Source organism: Moschus berezovskii, chromosome 13 (genome assembly GCF_049115385.1).
Source record: "Moschus berezovskii isolate FMDL1 chromosome 13, NW_MosBer_1.0, whole genome shotgun sequence".
NCBI lineage: Eukaryota > Metazoa > Chordata > Mammalia > Artiodactyla > Moschidae > Moschus > Moschus berezovskii.
Window position 1 is genome coordinate 1980341 of NC_142472.1, and position 17847 is coordinate 1998187.

At 55.9% G+C, this 17847-nt stretch overlaps 1 protein-coding gene across 1 annotated transcript in view; it reads right to left on the bottom strand.

Moving 5' to 3' along the window:
* The window catches only part of COL4A2 (collagen type IV alpha 2 chain), a 160928-nt gene that overhangs the window by 16487 nt on the left and 126594 nt on the right, over window positions 1–17847 (bottom strand). The window contains exons 19-31 of the mRNA XM_055426708.2: window positions 17481–17591; window positions 16898–17047; window positions 13189–13281; window positions 12770–12927; window positions 9622–9694; window positions 9441–9547; window positions 8231–8432; window positions 7802–7861; window positions 6237–6293; window positions 5494–5601; window positions 3042–3263; window positions 1358–1519; window positions 560–730 (exon numbers count right to left, since the gene is read on the bottom strand). Of these exons, the coding sequence (XP_055282683.2) occupies window positions 560–730; window positions 1358–1519; window positions 3042–3263; window positions 5494–5601; window positions 6237–6293; window positions 7802–7861; window positions 8231–8432; window positions 9441–9547; window positions 9622–9694; window positions 12770–12927; window positions 13189–13281; window positions 16898–17047; window positions 17481–17591 (1674 nt within the window). The remainder of the gene's footprint in view (window positions 1–559; window positions 731–1357; window positions 1520–3041; window positions 3264–5493; window positions 5602–6236; window positions 6294–7801; window positions 7862–8230; window positions 8433–9440; window positions 9548–9621; window positions 9695–12769; window positions 12928–13188; window positions 13282–16897; window positions 17048–17480; window positions 17592–17847) is intronic.

A 17847-nucleotide genomic window follows, 5' to 3' on the forward strand; every position in this document is an offset into this window, starting at 1 on the left:
AGGAGGGTTTCTCAGCACTTCCTAAGGGGGCTGTCTGCGCCGTGAGGGCAGAGTCAGCCTGTGGGCCATCGGGGACCAGACGCAAGGCCAATGCAAGCGGACAGACAGGAGGAAACTGGAAGTCACTGCTCCGTGGTCTTTCTACCAGGTTAGAAAGAGGTCCCAGGAGTCAGCGTGGTGCCAACACTGCAAAGGCTGGGGAACAGAGCTGGTGTCCCCGCCTCAGTCAAGGGCCAGAGGACCCCGCCTTGTGCTCAAGCAGGGGGATCAAGGCTGGGGACCAAGCGCCTCTCCTGGTTGTGGCTTCTGTTCAGCAGCCAGCCTCCGGGCCTGAATCTTGTCTCCTAGGGGAGTCCACCTCACAGATAGTAAGGCCTGCTCCTCAGACACCCCACCTGCACCGTGGTAAGTTGACACACTGGGCACAGCGGTCACAGCCAGCCTGGGCAGCGTCCGCAGTCGCCAGGGCCCAGAGCCTCTGGGGACTGCAAGGTGGGGCCCCCCGATCCCGCGGGGCTGCCCCGCCCCAGGCAGGTCCATGGTCGTGCTCTGCACTCACCTTTCAGCCCCGGGGCACCGGGCATTCCAGACACTCCTTTAAATCCGGGGCTTCCGGGGCGACCTCTCTCTCCCTGCTGCCCAGGGTCACCTCTGTCCCCAGAGTCACCCTTCATGCCCACGGGGCCAGGGACGCCGGTGTCTCCCGGCTCCCCTCTGTCTCCAGGCAGACCTGTCAGGTGGGGGAGGGAGATAACACAGGATGAACTGGCTGCACAGAGGGAACTCCTCTCAGGATACCTTGGAGACCTCGGTCATAACAGCTTTTGGTTAGAAAAACGTCTGGAAGGGACGCTGGGAAGTGTGACCTCAGCGGTGAGCGTCAAGGTGTGAGCGGTGCACCCCCCATCTGGTGACATGCGTGTCCTGAACCTGATACTGGCTGGACTGTGTCCCTGCAGAGCACACATGTCCCAGCCCCAGACCGCGGGATGTGATGGTATTCAGAGCTGGCCTTTAGAGAGGGGGCTGAGGTTAATTAACCGAGGTCGCGAGGATGGCCCTAAGCCAGGATGACGCGTGTCCTTATAGAAAGAAGAGCTGAGGATGCGGGCAGGCAGAGGTGGCCCTGTGGGGTGTGGGGAGAAGCTGGCCAGCCGCACACCACGGGGAGGGACCTGGGAGGGACCAGCCCTGCCGCCACCGTGCCTGTGGGCTTCCAGCCTCCGGCTGTGGAAGGATGAATTCCTGTCCCGAGCTGGGCCGTGCGCAGTGCTTTCAGAGCCCGGGCGGCTCTGCAGGGCGGGCTCCCTAGGGCACACCTGAGGCCCCTCCACTAGATGGGAGCGGGGGTCCTTACCTTCAAAGCCGGGGGCACCCGGGGGCCCCAAGGGCCCCTCCTGACCAGGTGCTCCTGGGAAGCCATGCTGTCCTGGCGGCCCTGGCAGTCCCGGCTGGCCCGAGAGTCCTGGGAAGCCCGGCTGGCCCTTCTGGCCCGGCATCCCAGGCATGCCCTGGCTTCCTGCGGGAGGGGAGATGAGACTGTGAAGCCAGCCCTGCGTGGCTCACTGCACGGGACAGCTCCTCCTCAGCGCTGTCCTGTAAGAACAGGCTTTCCAGGTGGTAAGGAGTCAGGAAAACATACAGAAGCTTGAAGACAAGGGGGAAGGAGCTCACGGCCTCCCCAGACACAGTCACCACCATCCTGCTCTATTTCCTTCTGGCCTTAGTTCTCGTGACTAGATTTACAAGAGGTATTTGCGGAACTGACATCTCACTTCAAGCGCAGTTTTCATCTAGCTTTTCTTACTTGATGTGACATTTTGAGCATTTGGCCACATTTTAAAATGCTCTTGACAAGTGCATTAAATGGCTGTGGAACATCCTGGTCTGCCTGCTGCTCCTGCCAGGGGTGGTCGAACAGACGTGGAAACAGTTTCCCCAAACTGACGCTTTGGAAGCCAGAGCTTTGATCAAACAAAATCCTCTGCCTAAACCAGCAAGTCATCAAGGTGACACTGAACATGGGAAACCTCCACAGGCTTGCTATTTTCTGTGGATTTGTTCAGACTTTGTGAAGTCCGTGGGAAACAACTACATTTAAAAAATCTACCAGAGGCGTCCTTCGGTAAAAGAGCTCGGGCAGACTCTACGCTCTGATTGCAGCAAGGTGGCAAGGTGGGCAGGCACGTACTCCTGAGGGTGGGGCCTCCGTCTGCCCGTCGAGAGCCCTCAGTGTTGCTTGTGAAGGATGCCCACTGGTCTGGAGGCCGTTGCAGGGGGGATGTCACGTCCCACACCCTGGAGGCAGCCCCAGTCAGCCTGGGCTCGGACGCTGGGCTGAGGACAGCACAGCTGATATCCTAATAGCTGATGCCTCTCTGATGGAGACCCCAAACGGCCTGGTGGTCACCCCACCCACTCCAGCAACCCAAGCCCATGGAAGTCTGCGCTCTGGGCTCTCAGGGCCCGTTTTGCATACACTGGACACGCAAAGCCTTGGGTACCTTGTTCATACACCAGTCAACGGGCACCCTGCCGCTTTGCTGAACGTGCACGGGTGAGGTGGTCAGAGTCACGTTTTCTCCGCCCACACCTTGAGCTGTGTGCCAGACCATCTGTCTCTGAGCACGGCCCACCCCTGGCTTATTCACGCCAACTGCACCCGTCCCAGTTCCCGCCCGCCTGGGGCCAGGGCGAGCCTGTGACCAGGGGGAACCGGAGCACACAGCTCGAGGTGCACAGCCGGCGGGCCTCTACCCATTGTTTCCATGCCCCCTCCCCATCCATGGAGGAACTGTTTCCGTGAAACGGCCCCTGGTGCCAGAAAGGCTTGGGACCCCTGCTGTACACAGCAGGCAATCACTGCTCTAGAACGTTCTGAAGGAACGCCGGAACAAAAGACAAGCAGGATGGAGACCCGTGGGCCTGTGTGCGGTCCTGGGCTTCACCCCTGCCCCCAGCAGGGATTCTCGATCCTGACCCCCACCAGGAGCCTCGGAGCAGTGGCCCCGCGCCCCGGCTCTGCTGCCTCTGTGACTCACCCCTGAAGCCAGGTGGGCCTGTCTCTCCGGGAGCGCCCTTCACTCCGGGGCGTCCAGGCAGTCCAGAGTCTCCCCGGGGCCCGGGCTGGGCCCCCAGAACTTCTCCAGGAAGGCCCCTGTCTCCTGGGGGCCCGACTGGCCCCGGTAGGCCGGAGGTGCCAGGGAGTCCATCCAGGCCAGGAGGGCCCACTGCACCTTTGGAGCCGCGGGGTCCCATGAACCCTGAAAGGAAACACAGGGCATCCCCATAAGCAGAGGTCAGCATCAGAAAGAGACTGGAGACAGTGGGGTCGGCTGTGGGGTTCAGCTCGAGCACCTGCCACATCTCTGATTTCAAACCCACACGGCTCCCAGGGGTGTCCTTTTGTCTCCCCGCGTCTGACCCCAGCCCTGCGCGGTAGCTACGGTGGACTGGGGGGGTGGCCGGCTCAGCACTCCCTGGACTGAAGCATTTGGCGTTCGTTGGCTGGGGTCGTGAACAGGGAGGTTGCGGACACCAGCGGGCAGGCTTGAATGAGGACCAGGCTTTAAGCACTGTGACCTCCTCCAGTCTGATGAAGGCACATCTGACTCGCTGGCCAGATCCTGCAGTTTAAGCCTGCTCGGCTGGGCGCACGAGCTGTGGTTCCTAAACCCCCTTTGTTTTCAAGGCAAGAAGGTGTTCACATACCAGCATCCTAACCATCGTATAGGTTGATGCTACGATGCCTTTATGGGACATGAAGCCGCATTCGGGCTGGGGTGGGATCACCTCTGCAGGAGATGTGACGTTTTCTCTTAAAGGCAAAATGCTTGTAGGTTTTGCCCCTTTGCTTTGTATTTAAAGTGGCACTTGCTCAGCTACCAGTGTTTACAAAATCCTGTGTTTGGGACGGACGCTTTTTCTATAATAAAATGCTGCTGTTTGTGATTAGCATCCTCTCAAAACGATTCACACTTCAATTCAGTACATTTCTGTCGCCAAAGGGACAAGGCTGCAGCTTCTCACCATCCCAGGAGGGCGGCAAAAGGACACAGTCCGCTCCCCCGGGGTGCTGGTGGAAACACTTCCCTTTGCTTCTCTCCAAGGCCTTGATAAAAGACGCAGGGAGCAGGCCTCCTAATTCTGCAAGTCATGGAGCAGCATGAAAGGCAACGGGATCCAGGTTTGCAACGGTCCCCATCGCCTGGAGCACTGACTCCAGGAAGAAGGTCTATCAGGGACTGGTCCTGAATTGTAAGTTTAGGAGTAGACCAACTGGCTGAGTGCAGGACAGGGAAGGGGCACAGCTCAGCTATTCTTTGCTGAAAACATTTGCTAAGGGTCTACATGTAAGGAATCCACTGTTCTGGGTGAGTCCAGACATCTGGAATGTTCTCTTTAGTTCCTGGAGCTCGGTTGAAAGGAATGCTGACAAGCTGGAGGGCAGTCACAGAAGGACGGGAGATTTCTGCGGGCATGGGTATTAAGTCATAAAAAGAAATGTTTGCATTCCTGGGGTCAGGTCTGCCCACTTGCGAGATGTCTATGGGGCGTGTGGCCACTGTTTCCCCTTGTGGGTGAGGGGTGGTTATGGAACAGAACCACTGACTCAAGGAACAACCAACGGAGACCTACTGGGAGGCAGGTTTCATGCCAACCGAGAACTTTCTAGAAGTAGCAGAGTTTTAATGTTTCACCAGTGTGGGGCGGCGAGAGTGATTCCAGGGAGCCTAGGAGAGGATGTGGCCGGGATCCTGCAGGGGATGTTTGGCTTGGAGGGGAGGCTCAGTGAAACCATCTATAGCTTTGTTCAGATAATACAATTCCCCAGTGCCTGGCCCTCTGTGCATCAAGTAACACAGCTGGGCTCCCGCACCCCTCCGAGCTGGGACCCCAAAGGGACAGCTGTGTCTGGGGTCACCAAGTTGTTTTCCAGGGTGTGTGGACACACAGGCAGGTACTGCCAACTTCTGCCCACCGTTCATTTCTGGAAACATGCTCATTGCCCTCCATGAGTTAAGCTCTTTTAGCCACTAAATGGCTCCCATGATGCTTTGCTGGGTCAGATGTAGATGAAATGGTTTGAACTGCTGACTCAGACAAGCTGTAAACTGCAGTGCAGATGGGCAACGCTGTGAACAGCAAAACACAGGTGTTCTTTGCGTGGTATCCAGTGAGCGATCAGCAGATCAGATACTGGTGATGAGGGCTCAGAGGGTAACTTTACAAGTCCTCAGAATGTCTCATATCCCCCAGAGAAAAACCCTTCTGCCTACTTTTTTTTTCCCATGCAAGGTCTGTAAGTTTCTTCCACAAAACACCCGTGATGAAAAGGAAGACATTTTTTCATTTCCCAAGGACGAGCAAAAGTTGTCATTGAGCATGTGCTGCAGTTTCTAAATGTTAAGACAACCGAGCTGGGGCACCCAGATCGTACACACAGTCCTTCCCCGAACCTACGCGGCCGAGCAGCTCCCCACCCCGACTCACCTGGGGGTCCTGGGAATCCCTCTCGACCTGGATCTCCTGGGAGACCCTTGAGCCCTGGCACTCCGTCAGCTCCTGAAAATCCTGGAACTCCTCTGAGGCCTTTGGCACCTAAACGACCCAGAGAGACCCGGACACACGTCAGAGCCACCCGAGGAGACCCCAGCAGGAGAGGGACAGAGAGGCTCAAGGCCGGGCCCTGACCCCACACGGTCTCTTAGGAAACCAGGAAGTGATGAGCCCCGGGCACGTCAGCTCAGAAACAGCACCCCTGGCAGCTGGCAGGGCTAAGCGTAGGTCTAAACCAGCAGCTGAGGCTCGGTCTACACCAGCAGCTGAAGCTCTGTCCACACCAGCAACCGAAGGTCGGTGTCGCCCAGCAATGGAGCGCTGGTCTACCCCAGAAGCTGCATGCTGTTCACACCCCTCTCCTCTCAGCTGACGGGTGTACCTTCTGGGCTCCGCTTCCCCTGGACCCGCTGAAAACTGTCTCTGAGCCCACCCCCGGAGGTGGTCACCACTCTGGGGGCAGCAGCCTGTGGAACCTCAGGGTTCAACTAGGTGTCAGTCAGTTTCCTGCAGCGCTGAGCACAGTCAGCCTCCCGCAGAAGCAGCCAGCGTGCGGAATTGTACCAAGAACCCGGGACATCTGGGCAGGGGGGTCAGCAGGGGCAGAGCAGCAGGGCCGGAGAGGGGCAGGGGAGGTGGGGACGCTCTGAGCAGGGCGGGAAGGGCTTTCCCTTTACCTGGGGGGCCGGGGAGACCCGGCTGGCCTGGGGATCCCTTGGGTCCTCCAACACAACCTGCCAAGAGAGTAGATGGCCGTTTAACCACAGCGCACAGCCAGCCTCACGGCGTCAGATGTTGCTAAGGCCAAGAACACCGGACGTGAAAACCTGCTGCCATGGGACGATCAGGGCGATCTGATGAGACAATCTCGATGCTGATGCAACTTTAATTTCACTGTGTAACGCAATCGTAATATTAATATAAAGTGCAAATGAAGGAAGTCCCGTCGGAGGCTAACGCGGGCCGTGCTGGTAGGGGGGCCCGCCTCGTCAGGGCAAGTCAGCCCTGTTCATCTGGGCCCCCCATGCATGTCAGCCAGTATGGATGCCTTTCTTTGTCTGGAAATTTCGACTGGGGATGGAGGAAGACTGAAAGATGCTCTGTGACTTTGATTAGGTTCAGAACTGGCCACGACTTGCTGCTGGGTTGGGCAGGAAGAAACCCGGTGGTGGCCGCCTCTGGCTGGGGATACCACGCAGGGGTGTTTTGTCAGACTGGGAACCTGCACAGGAGCAGCGGTTCTTTGAGATGCCCTTTATCTGTCAGCCTGGGATCCAGCAGGGCTCCTACCTTGGCCCCACCTGACGGCCAGAGAGGAGCTGTGGGCTCCTCTGCCACAGGAGCGGTCTGAGGCGCAGACGGCCAGCCCAGGTCATCAAAAGGACGGACCCTGGACGTCTTCAGGGGGCCGGGCCTCCAGCCCGCAGAGCCGCACCCGCAGGGCCTTCCTGCAGCTGCGAGACTGGCCAGACCCCTGGAAGCTCCGGGGTTGCTGCTCCCGCTCTGCACCCTGGCCCGAGTGCCTAACCCACCCACACACCTCGTGGCGGGGCCCATGGGTCCTGATGCTCTTTTCCAACCCCAGCTTGCATCCTGAGAGTCAGCCCCAGACCGCGACTCCCACAGGCGAGCCGCTGCTGCCCGATGTCCAGATGGCCTGCCAGCCTCTTCGACTGAAAAACTCACCCTCTGCGCTCTGCTCTTCAAATCCTGACCGGGCACCCCCTGGACTCATCCCTCTGACTGGCTTCCCCCCTCAGTTTCTAGGCCCCACGGCTGGAGAATTCGCCTGTCTGATGGCAGCCAGGTCAGCTTCTGGGCTGCCCCCGGCCCTCCACGGAGCTAAGGTCACCGGGCATCCTTTCTATGTCCATCGGCCCTGCTCTCTCAAGCATTCATTCATGGCTGGACCAAAGTCTTCTCTCACGTGGACCTGATCCTCACCCTGTCAAACGGGTAAGTAATGCACCGTTGTCCCTCACACACATGCAGACACACGTTCTAGGTGAGAAAGCACTTACTTATTTATCCGTTGCGTCTTACCAATCCTGTAAACAGAGGCTTCGTACTGTGGGGACAGCTTGGTGACACGTGGTCATCCCCGGCCCTGCCCTGGGTTCTAAGGCGAGTCCGCACGTGTTTCTAGTCTGACGGCGGCTCCGTGCCTCCGGCGGGACCCCCGGCCGTTCTCCCTGAGCACAAACTCTATGAACACTCTCCAAGGGTCCTGCTGTGACGGTACCTGGCTGGATGGTCTCCTGCCCGTCTGCTCCGATGGGTCTTTTCACACCTGAGTCACAATCTGGGAGACAGATGCAGCGCAGCGTGAGGCGATCGTGCCGCAGTGCAGAGTGCCTGGCTTGTCTGTGTGTGCACTCGTGTGCATGCAGGTGCGTGGTGGTGGGGAGGCTGCGGTGGGCAGGGCACTGGAGGCCCGTTTCTGAACGTCGGTGCTCAGCCTCTGTACATCCAGCACGGGCGAGAGCCCGTGTTGGGTCGGGAAAACCCCGTGGCCGGGTGGCGCACGTGCGTGCTGAGACCTGATGGAGCAGCACAGCACCTCATGTGATCCCCACCCCCTGCCCCTTTCACACGCCGCTGAAGAACAGCAGGTGTAGAAGCATAAACAGTGTCTCACGACTGTGAAAGATGCAAGCCTGGGCCCTCGTACCGATCTGTCCTGGGGCACCGGGGAGGCCAGGAGGCCCCGGGAAGCCTGGTTGTCCGGGCAATCCAGCATCACCGGGGAAGCCACGCTCGCCTTTGGGACCTGGCAGGCCCAGTCCTTGGGGGCCCCTCTCCCCTGGAAGGCCCTTTGTGCCGGGGACTCCTGGTTGACCTGCGTCCCCTGAGGAGCCTTTGATGCCATCGCCCTGTGAGAAATGCGGAACATCTCTTACAACACACGGAAGCCTCAAAGACAGCCATCCTGCCAGGCCCGCTGCCTCGATCCCCAAATTCCGCGCTACGGACAGGGGGCAGAAGACAGCAGGGATGAACAGGAACCCCAGTCACGGCCTGGCCAGGTCACAGAAATAAAGGACAGACGTCACAACAGCCATGAACAAGACTCCAGAGGACGGGAACCTGTTTGAGTATTTCTCTTTTCCAAGCTCTGCTTGGACCTTCATTCTCGGGAGGAATTCTTTGAGAGAGCAGTTAGTCAGAGATCTGGCTAAACGGGGCAGGAGCACGTTATTTTATCTTTAGGACTTAGCACCTGTGACTGGTCTGCTATTCCCAAGGGGCAGTGGTAAACGGGAGGAAGTCTTTGTACGAGAAAGAGCAGCGAGCTTGTTAGAATAAGGAGAGACGGTGGGACCAGCAGAGCGGAAGCTGGGAGGCAGAGAGCTCCGCCACATCCAGTTCACTCTGCTCCTCGGGCTGGGATGAGCTCGGGGTGGGGAGCAGGACTCTGGTGTCCGTGTCCACCCACCCCTCGCCGTCTGCCCTCCGTCTTCCCGCAGAAAGGAGGCTGGGGGCTCTGCCTCTATCACACACACTCTTTTGCAACACGGTTGTGTGTGTGTTGCAAAAACAAAGCTGTGTGTTTCACAAGCAATCCTGGAAAAGTGTCCCCCTCCGTCTAGGACTATCTGGTTGGCAGGGGGCAGGGAGTTGGGGGGTGGGCGTCTCTTGCTACCTGACGGCAGGAGGAGTGTTTATCGCCTCCCTTTCTTTCAAATGTTCACGCTGGGCTTGGCTTCAACCCCACCGTTTCTTTAACAACTATGATTCCTGCTCATCACGAGCGGACAGGTTAAGCTGGGAGGGTGTCGGGCTGGTGAGCACCTCTGACGCTCAGGTGTGTGAGAACGCGGCTGATGGGGGTGAGGGCCGAGCCCCCTCTCCGCTCCCCCCCAACTCCCCGAGGTACTCACGGGAGGGCCCGGGAGCCCGTGGAACCCATCGAGCCCGGGTGGTCCTGGGATGCCGTCGGCACCTTTGAGCCCTGGCACGCCTGGGGCGCCTGGCTGGCCCCGCTCACCTGGGGGAGGAGCACGGCGTGAGTCTACCCTTCCAGGGCGAACGGTCTTAGACCTGCTGCCCTCAGAGACTCACCTTTGGTGGTGATGGTCCTGGAGTCTCCCTTCATCCCTTTGGGCCCGGGAGGACCGACGTTACCAGGGGCTCCCTATGGAAGCAAACACACAGTTCCTTCTTTCTCCACCCTGTTCAGGGCCTCCGAGAAGACAACAATTCCCGTTCCTACAACTTGAGGGCCTTTACCTGGCATCAAGCCCAGAGCCGGACACTTCTGTCCTGGCTGCCCAGTGCCACGGCCACCAACCACCAGTGGCCACGGGGCACTTGAATGGGGCCAGTGGAACTCAGATGCTGACTGTAAAATTTTAAGTAGCTAAAAATTAAGGGACGTAGCCACACATGGCTGGATGCAGAAAGTAAGAACCTTGCTGCTCAACGTGTGGGTCCGCAGGTGGGCAGCCCCGGCCTCCCCGGGAGCTTGTCAGGAAGACTCTCAGAGCCCAGCCCAGGGCTGCAGAAACGCCATCCACAGTCTCAAACTCTAACTTTGGAGAAGTGATCCTCTGCCATGACTTCAAGGCTGCTAACTCAACTACAAATTTGTAGAATATGGGCAAATAGTAAGCCGCCAGGTATGAACAATGGATGTTTGTGATCATTCAGTATGGAACAATAAGAGTATTTAATCTATAGCTTGTCTTCCTAACTGAAATCAAGGTTGGAAAAAAAAATCATACTTTAGAGACAACTCAAGTTGGGGACATTCACATTTTAAGCTGTAAAATCTAGTTTAGGTCTTTCAGTGAGCAGAAATGAGCAGATGAATGTTTCAGGATGCATTAAAAATAATTATTTAGTAGTTAGTTTCAGCACGCCAGAACTCTTAGTTGTGGCACGTGGGATCTAGTTCCATGACCAGGGATGGATGGAACCTTGGCCCCCTGCACTGGGAGTTCAGAGTCTTAGCTACTTGACCACCAGAGAAGTCCCAGGATGCATTTTAATGTTCATGATATGCTAGTTTGGGGCAACTCTCGGTTGCTGGAATTTGCAAGAATATGGGAGCTTTAAGCGTTGGTTTAATTAAATGGAATGTTTCAAATGAAATGTTCTTTTCTCCTTAAAAAGCCCACAGATACTTGATTTTTCAATTTTGTTCTTTGCAGAAAAGGGTGACATTCTATCTGTATCTAGAACAAAGTCTCCCACACGGGCAGGGCGTAACTAGGAGGTGCTGGGCAAGTGGATGGACGCATGGGTTCATTTACTAACCGACTTCCATATTTGAGGCGCTCTGGCAGATCCTATCAGTATGGATATTAAACCACACACACAAACTGTCTGAGGCTTTCCTGCTGCAGATACACAAGCATACAATCAAACACAAGAGGTGGCTCAGTGGTAAAGAATCTGTCTGCAGATGCAGGAGACGCAGGTTCATTCCCTGGGTGGGGAAGATCCCCTGGAGAAGGGAATGACAACCCACTCCAGTACTCTTGCCTGGAGAATCCCATGGACAGAGGAGCCTGGTGGGCTACAGCCCGTGGGGTCACAAAGAATCAGACACGACTTAGTGACTGAACAACAAAGCACAGTACCTGACACGTTTGAATGCAGGTGCTGTGGGGATGCATGCAACACAGCTGGGGAAAGCATACGCTCGTGGGAGACTTTAGACATTCCATGTGCATAAAATGAGATCCACCTGACTTCTCGGAATACTCCATCACTTTACAGAGAATCGAACGTCCTACCAGCTCCCCCGTTGCGCGGTTTGGATTCGCACCATGCACACTTGTTCTGAATACTTCAGCAACTTCTACTTGCTTAGCCAGGATTTGGAGATGATGTCATTTTTAAACTAGCAGGAAATGTAGCACCTACGATGTCCAGTTGGATAAAAGCACTTGTCTTCTGGGAAGTCCCAGAGAATGGAGCAGAGAGGGCTTTAGGCCTCATTTTCACCCATAAAGCTCCCTCAGCACGAAGCAGTTTGAGCAATGACCCTCTGCACCCGCAGCTTGAGGGGCTGCATGCCGCCAGCATCTTGACACCTCACCAGGTGGTTCTAAGCATCCTTGGCCAGGTGTCCTGAGCAAACATTCCTCTAATGCTGAACATATAAAATGCTAGACTTTCCACTGTATAAATGTCCCGCAGTTCTTTTAAGTAAAAAATAAATAAAAAATTGTTTGTTTCCCCCTGAAATTCGGTTTGAAATCACTAGTGAGTTCAAACCTGCCACAAATAAAGACCTACTCCGGACCATCTTTTCTTAAGGTGTGAAATGAGGCCCACTTAGCTGGAATCCACAGGCAGAAAATTCCACACATTCATCCAAAGTGCATTCATGATTTACTTGGACGTCTCGCTTTTTATGGAGTGAAGGGAGCCTTCATAAAACACTAAATCTGAAGTATAGATGGGTTTCTTTTTTTGAGATATAACTCACATAAGATTAATTATTTTAAAGCATACAATTCAGGGTGGGTTGTTTTTTTTTTTTAAAGTATTTTCACAAAGTTATGCAACCATCACTATCACCTAATTCCAGACCATTTTCATCACCCCAAAAAGAATCAGTCACTCCCATTCTCCCTCCTTCCAACCCTTGGCAACCACTAACCTACTTTCTGTCTGGAGGGCCCTGTTCTGGACACTTCACAGGAATGGTATCATATGATAGCTGTTCTACTGTGTCTGTCTTAATCCACTTGGCATGGTGTTTCTGAGGGTACCCCACTGTGGCACGCGTCAGCACCTCAGTCCCTTTGGATGAATGAATGATGCTGCATCTGGTGGGGATGCCACGTCTGCTCTATCCATTTAGCGCTTCTGGGCGCTGGGGCTGTTTACACTTTCCAGCTAGTGCATGAATGCCGCTGTGAACGTTAAAGGGCCAGTTTCGGGGTGGACACGTGCTTTCAGTCTCCTGGGTCTGTACTTAGGAGGGCACTTTCCGGGCCACGTGAGCCCTCTATGTGTGACCTTTTGAGGAAACATCAAGCTGTTTTTTTTCCACAAGGGCTGCCCCACTTCACGTCCCCACCAGGAAGAGACTTAAGTGTCTCTGGGAACAGGCGGCTTTTTTTGAATCGCACCCGGGGTGCCTTAAGTGCTGCTGGTCTGGCGGGTATGATTCAGTAAGTGACAGCTGGGCGGGGGGGCGCGGGGGCAGGTGTCAGGGCCGTCTCACCATCTCCTGCTGGAGCTGGTCTCTCACCTTGAATCCGGAGAATCCGGGGTTGCCGTGCGGGCCGGGGTCTCCTGGGCTGCCTTTACTGCCAGGCTGCCCGTTGGCACCTGCAAAGCCCTTGAGTCCTGGCAGCCCTGGAGGACCCCTGATGAACTGATCTGCACATTTACAGTCGCCGGCGTCACCTGCAATGTGGGGGAGACAGGGTGCCGTGCTGTTGATCTGCAACGTGCAGGTACAAGCCTCCTGTGGCTCTGCAGGGGGCAGGAGGGCACGGCAGGCAGGGGCTGGGCTGGGAGGGCCGCACTGCAGGACGCGCCCACTCTGGTCCTCACACCCCTGGCGGGGAGCGGGGTTGGGGTCTTATCGTCATCTCGGAACCGGCAGGGGGTGGGCTGTCGCAGGAGGGCCAGGCAGCGCCCGCCCCCAGCCCCAGCCAGCCTCACCTTTCCATCCTTTCTGTCCACGAGCCCCGGGGAACCCGGAGGAGCCGGGGAAGCCCCCTCTTCCTCTTGATCCTTTCAGGCCGAACAGGAAACCTGAGGGGGAAGACCCGCAAGGAAGGCACATCAGCTCAGCCCAGGGCCCGCCATCGGCTTCCTGCGAGGGGAGGTTTACAGCCGTATCCCCCGACAGACGACGACCACCCCCGCCCAACTCCAGCCCAAGCGCTCCCAGAAAGACACGGAGACTTCCTTTCTGCGGCCTCTGCCTCCAGGGTTGGAAAGACACACGGACACCTGTGATTTCAGTTTTTCCATTAAAGTCTGAAAATAGACATCTTTACTTTTCAGAAAAGCTGAGTCCAAAGAAGAGTTAGACTGTTCTTAATCACGTATTTTACTTATGTGTTAAAGACTTGAGCCCACCACAACCTCTGGTTCCCAGAGAGACAGAAACCCAGAGCAAAACCAAACCCTGAAAGGCGTTAAGGGGAGCTCCTCTCTGTTCTGCCTGGCCTGGAACAGGTGTGCCTGCGCATGCCCCTCCCTGCAGGCCCCAGGAACTTCCACTCCTTTGGGCACACACGTCCACACACGCACGTGTAACCGTGTGGATAACCTGTGATCCACCCCTCCCCACCTTCCCCCCTCACTAGGATGGGGGCCCTTCAGGCGTCCTGCCCATCTGTAAGGCTCTGACCATTCCAAGCGAGGACATCTGAGCTACCGTGTTAGGAAATAGACTCCAAAAGCCCAGAAAATGCTCCGCATCCCACTTGAGCGGAGTGCCATCTCGTGGTGGGAACGGGGTTGAACATTCCTGAGAAGCACCAGGGCAGGTCTGGTGCCCAGGGTCTGGCTCGAGGTCCCTGTCGGTGGAGCTGGGCGAGGCCCCGGCACGGAGCGCGCTGGCTGCGGGGAGGCTGGGGAGGGGAGACCCTGAGTCCAGCTGAGGGCTCACGAAGCTGGAGATGCCTGAGTCACGCAGTGGTGACAAGGTGTCCAGTTAACTGCCGGGAGGAGCTTGCGGCTCAGGGTACAGGACTAGGCGGGACGTCGCCGCAAAACAGAAATGCACGAACAGCTTTGGCGAGTGCAAGCCCAACAGGCCGGCAGGACATAAACAGCCGTGGTTACTCGCCAGCTCTTACTGCTCACAAACGCTGGGAGCGGCCCTGTCCTTCACGAGGCTGATCACCCTCTGACTCCACACAGATGACACTGCACCTGGCATCCCCCGCTCCACACTCTCTCGTAGCATTCTGCATTTCAGAGAGAAGGTCGGGGGCCGATAGCTTCAGGGACACTGGACCCGGTTCCTGAGTTGCCTGATGCCAGCTGTGGCCATTTTGAAACTTTGCAGAAAAAAAAAAAGCAAGACCTTCAAGAGGCTATAAAACCTCTCCTTATTCTTGAGAAAGGCGGGGCGCAGTTCTCGAGGCACTAGCCTTCTGTTTCCCTTTTGCCTGGCAAAAATAATAAGGCACTCTTTTCTATTTCCTCCAAACTGTATTTCTATTTGGCATCAGTGGACAGGGAGCCAAGATTCTGGCAACAGGGATGCAGGTGGAGACAGTTTGTACATCATGGTATTAAACTCCATCAAAGCAGGAGTCTGCTGGGTGGAGAGATATCGGCAAGGAATTCCATCCTCCACGGGATGGTGGCGGGGAAGAAGGAAGGAGAGAGACAGCGAGCCAGCAAAGAGTGTGTGGAAGGGGTGCCAGCCAGGGCGCTCTGATGGGGTGAACGGTACCCAGGCTCCATGGGCACTGGGGACCAGGTCAAGAGCTTGTCAGCCTAGCAGTGGACTGAGGGCTTTATGCTATGTCTCCAAGTTCTGATGAGTTAGGAGAAGCTAGTATTACAGGGAGTTATTTAACCATGTAAAATAACTCAGGGGCGCTGGCTTTTAAACTCTGAGACAGAGACACAGTGGGTGTTCTCACACTGCAAGTCTCGCCAGAACAGACACTTCGGGGCACGGACGGTGCACCTCCCGCCTTCCTTCCTACACTGCCTTTCCTTCATCTGATAAATTAATTAATAATTGCAAGCGAGTCCTAAAGAACAGCAGTGAGCCTCTATGACCTTTCCAACGAATTTCCTGAAGTGGCCGTAAGAAACCTGGCCGTATCCTGACGTATTCTAGAGCACAGTGGAACTGCACTAACAGTCAGCCTGGTTAATTGAGCTGGAGCTGGGAGTCAGCAGACGCTTAGTTCAGAAAGAAAACTGCCTTCACGGTTTGCTTTTGCTGTAACCGCGAAAGACTAAAAATTCTGGTTTCCATCAATAGCAACACAGAAAACCGGGTGAAATGCAGACAAGAAGAAGAGATCCAACAGTTTTGTTCCGGGGTAAAGGCGGGAGCGCTCTGTGGGACTCATGATCGTCAGTATTGAAAGGCGGGAGCGCTCTGCGGGACTCAGGATCATCAGTATTGAATTATGACTGTTCACAGAACTATTTTAAAAGGCCATTATGCTTGACTACTTTTTGTACAAGAGATTGCTTCTAAACAGTGATTTGGGAACAATGTGTCTCATGGGGTAAAATGAATGCTTCAAGGAGAATTTAAGTTGTGTGCTCTTAAAGTTGATAAATCTATCAGGCACCATTCCATCTATTTTATAAATTCCTTTTTCCGTTAACCATATGGACCAGAAATTAGTTCACGTGTTTACAGATGACTTCTGAGTAAGTTGTAGATTTACTAAGTAAGATTTATGAAGCCAGATGGTATGCGTTTGTGTCTTTATCAGAATGGAATTTAGTTACAGGAAGGATGGCAAGGTTAGCCTTCAATCACCATCTTTTAAAGAGGCATGTTTGTATGCTTTTATTTTTAATACAGCATGTTCTGTTGCCAAAAAAGGGAAAGCGCAGCAGACAGCATAGACTCCGGAAATGTAGCGCTCAGAGAAACAGCCATTAGCACAGACGGCACAGGAACGAACGTTATGTCAGGACAATAAAGATTTCAGTGACCACGCTGCTCAAACCACTTGGCGAATTCCAGGGAAATATCTGCACCGAAATTCTTCAAAAGAACACAAGAATCTGATTTTTGCAGTTGAAGGGAAGTCGGGAACACAGGCCCAGAGTGACTTAGAAGCCAAACTGGAACCAGAGAAGTAACTGCTCACTCCTCTCTCAAAGGAGCAGGTACCAGTGGGCTTCTCATGCCTCCGAAAGTTTTTCTTCTCAAGAGACAGTGAAGACAGTGGCAAAAGCCTCATCTCTGAACCTCCCTTTTAGCTGGACCCACACACACTTAGTTGCTTAGTTGCTCAGCCGTGTCTGACTCTTTGGGACCCCACGCCCGGCAGCACCAGGGTCCAGATGCCGTGCTTGTCCAGTCTGAGGACTCAGATCGTCCATCCGGGCCCCCAAGGCTGCCATGCTCCACTTCAGGTGGTTCAGCCACTCCTGGCGTCAAGCATCGCCACCTGCTCAGCGGCAGCTCTGGTTCGAGGGGGCCCAGAAGGCAGAGCCTCAAGTCTGTCCCGTGGGGTTCAGCCTAGGGCAGGGGGTGGTCACGCGGGCTCTTCCCATCTGCACCCTGGATGGCCTGCCACCTCCCAGCCCACCACCCGCCGCCTACTCCACAGAATTATTCAGCAGAAAAACCCCAGTGAGAATGCAGCTGTGACCAGGCCCCTTTGTCCGGACGCTGGCATGCCCCGCCCTTGAGTTTCCCTCCACTTACCGTCAGGGCCGGGTGGTCCTGGGCGCCCGGGGGGACCGCGGAGCCCTGGCTTCCCATCGGTCCCTGGGGGGCCGGGGTACAGCGCGGGGAAACCCCGTTCTCCTGCAAAGCCTTTGGGTCCCATCTCACCGGGCAAGCCTCTCTTCTCATCTGAAAACCCAACAGCGGATACAGCCTTGTGAGCCTATGAGATTCAGCCACAGTGCTGCTGTGCCCCGAGACCCCCCTGGACCAGTGGTTTATGGTCCAGCCAGCGACCTAAAGGGCAATGCCGCTGGTATATTTCATCAGCACCGTTCCACTTTAAAAAGCCCCTCTGCCTGCCCCCAGAGGACGGCCTGAGAGCTGTCACAACGCTTGGATGCCTGTGCTCCTCCCAGCCAAGCGACAGACAGAACGGCGTGCATTATCGTCAGGAGTGCGTCTAGCTTAGTTAGGACACAAGAGGCTCTGTGAGCACATCCGAATGCACTCATGACGCAGGCACGCTCGGGCCAGCCGAAGGGACAGAGCACCAGTGAGGGGCGGGGCTCGCGGGACACCCGAGGCACGTCTTAGCTTCCAGGCCGCAGCCGCTCAGTACCTTCGTCTCCGATGGTCGTGCCCGGCCGGCCTGGCAGACCGGGGTCTCCGGGCTCCCCGCGGGCTCCTGGCTCCCCGGGGGCTCCTGGGGATCCCGGCTCACCTCTGACACCTGGAACCGAGACAGAGAGCCCACGATGAAAGGACCACTGTCCAGGCCTCAGGGCAGACGTTCAGAGTCTCGTTGGAGGTACACGGATTGATGCCCTGGCCATCGCGTGAGGCACGCGGGGTCCAAACGTTTCATCTGTGGCGGCCCTGCCTGCAGGGAGCTCATTGTTAATCAGATAAGGCTGATGTTGTTGCTGTTTAGTCCCTCAGTCACATCTGACTCTGTGCGACCCCATGGACTGCAGCCTGCCGGGCTC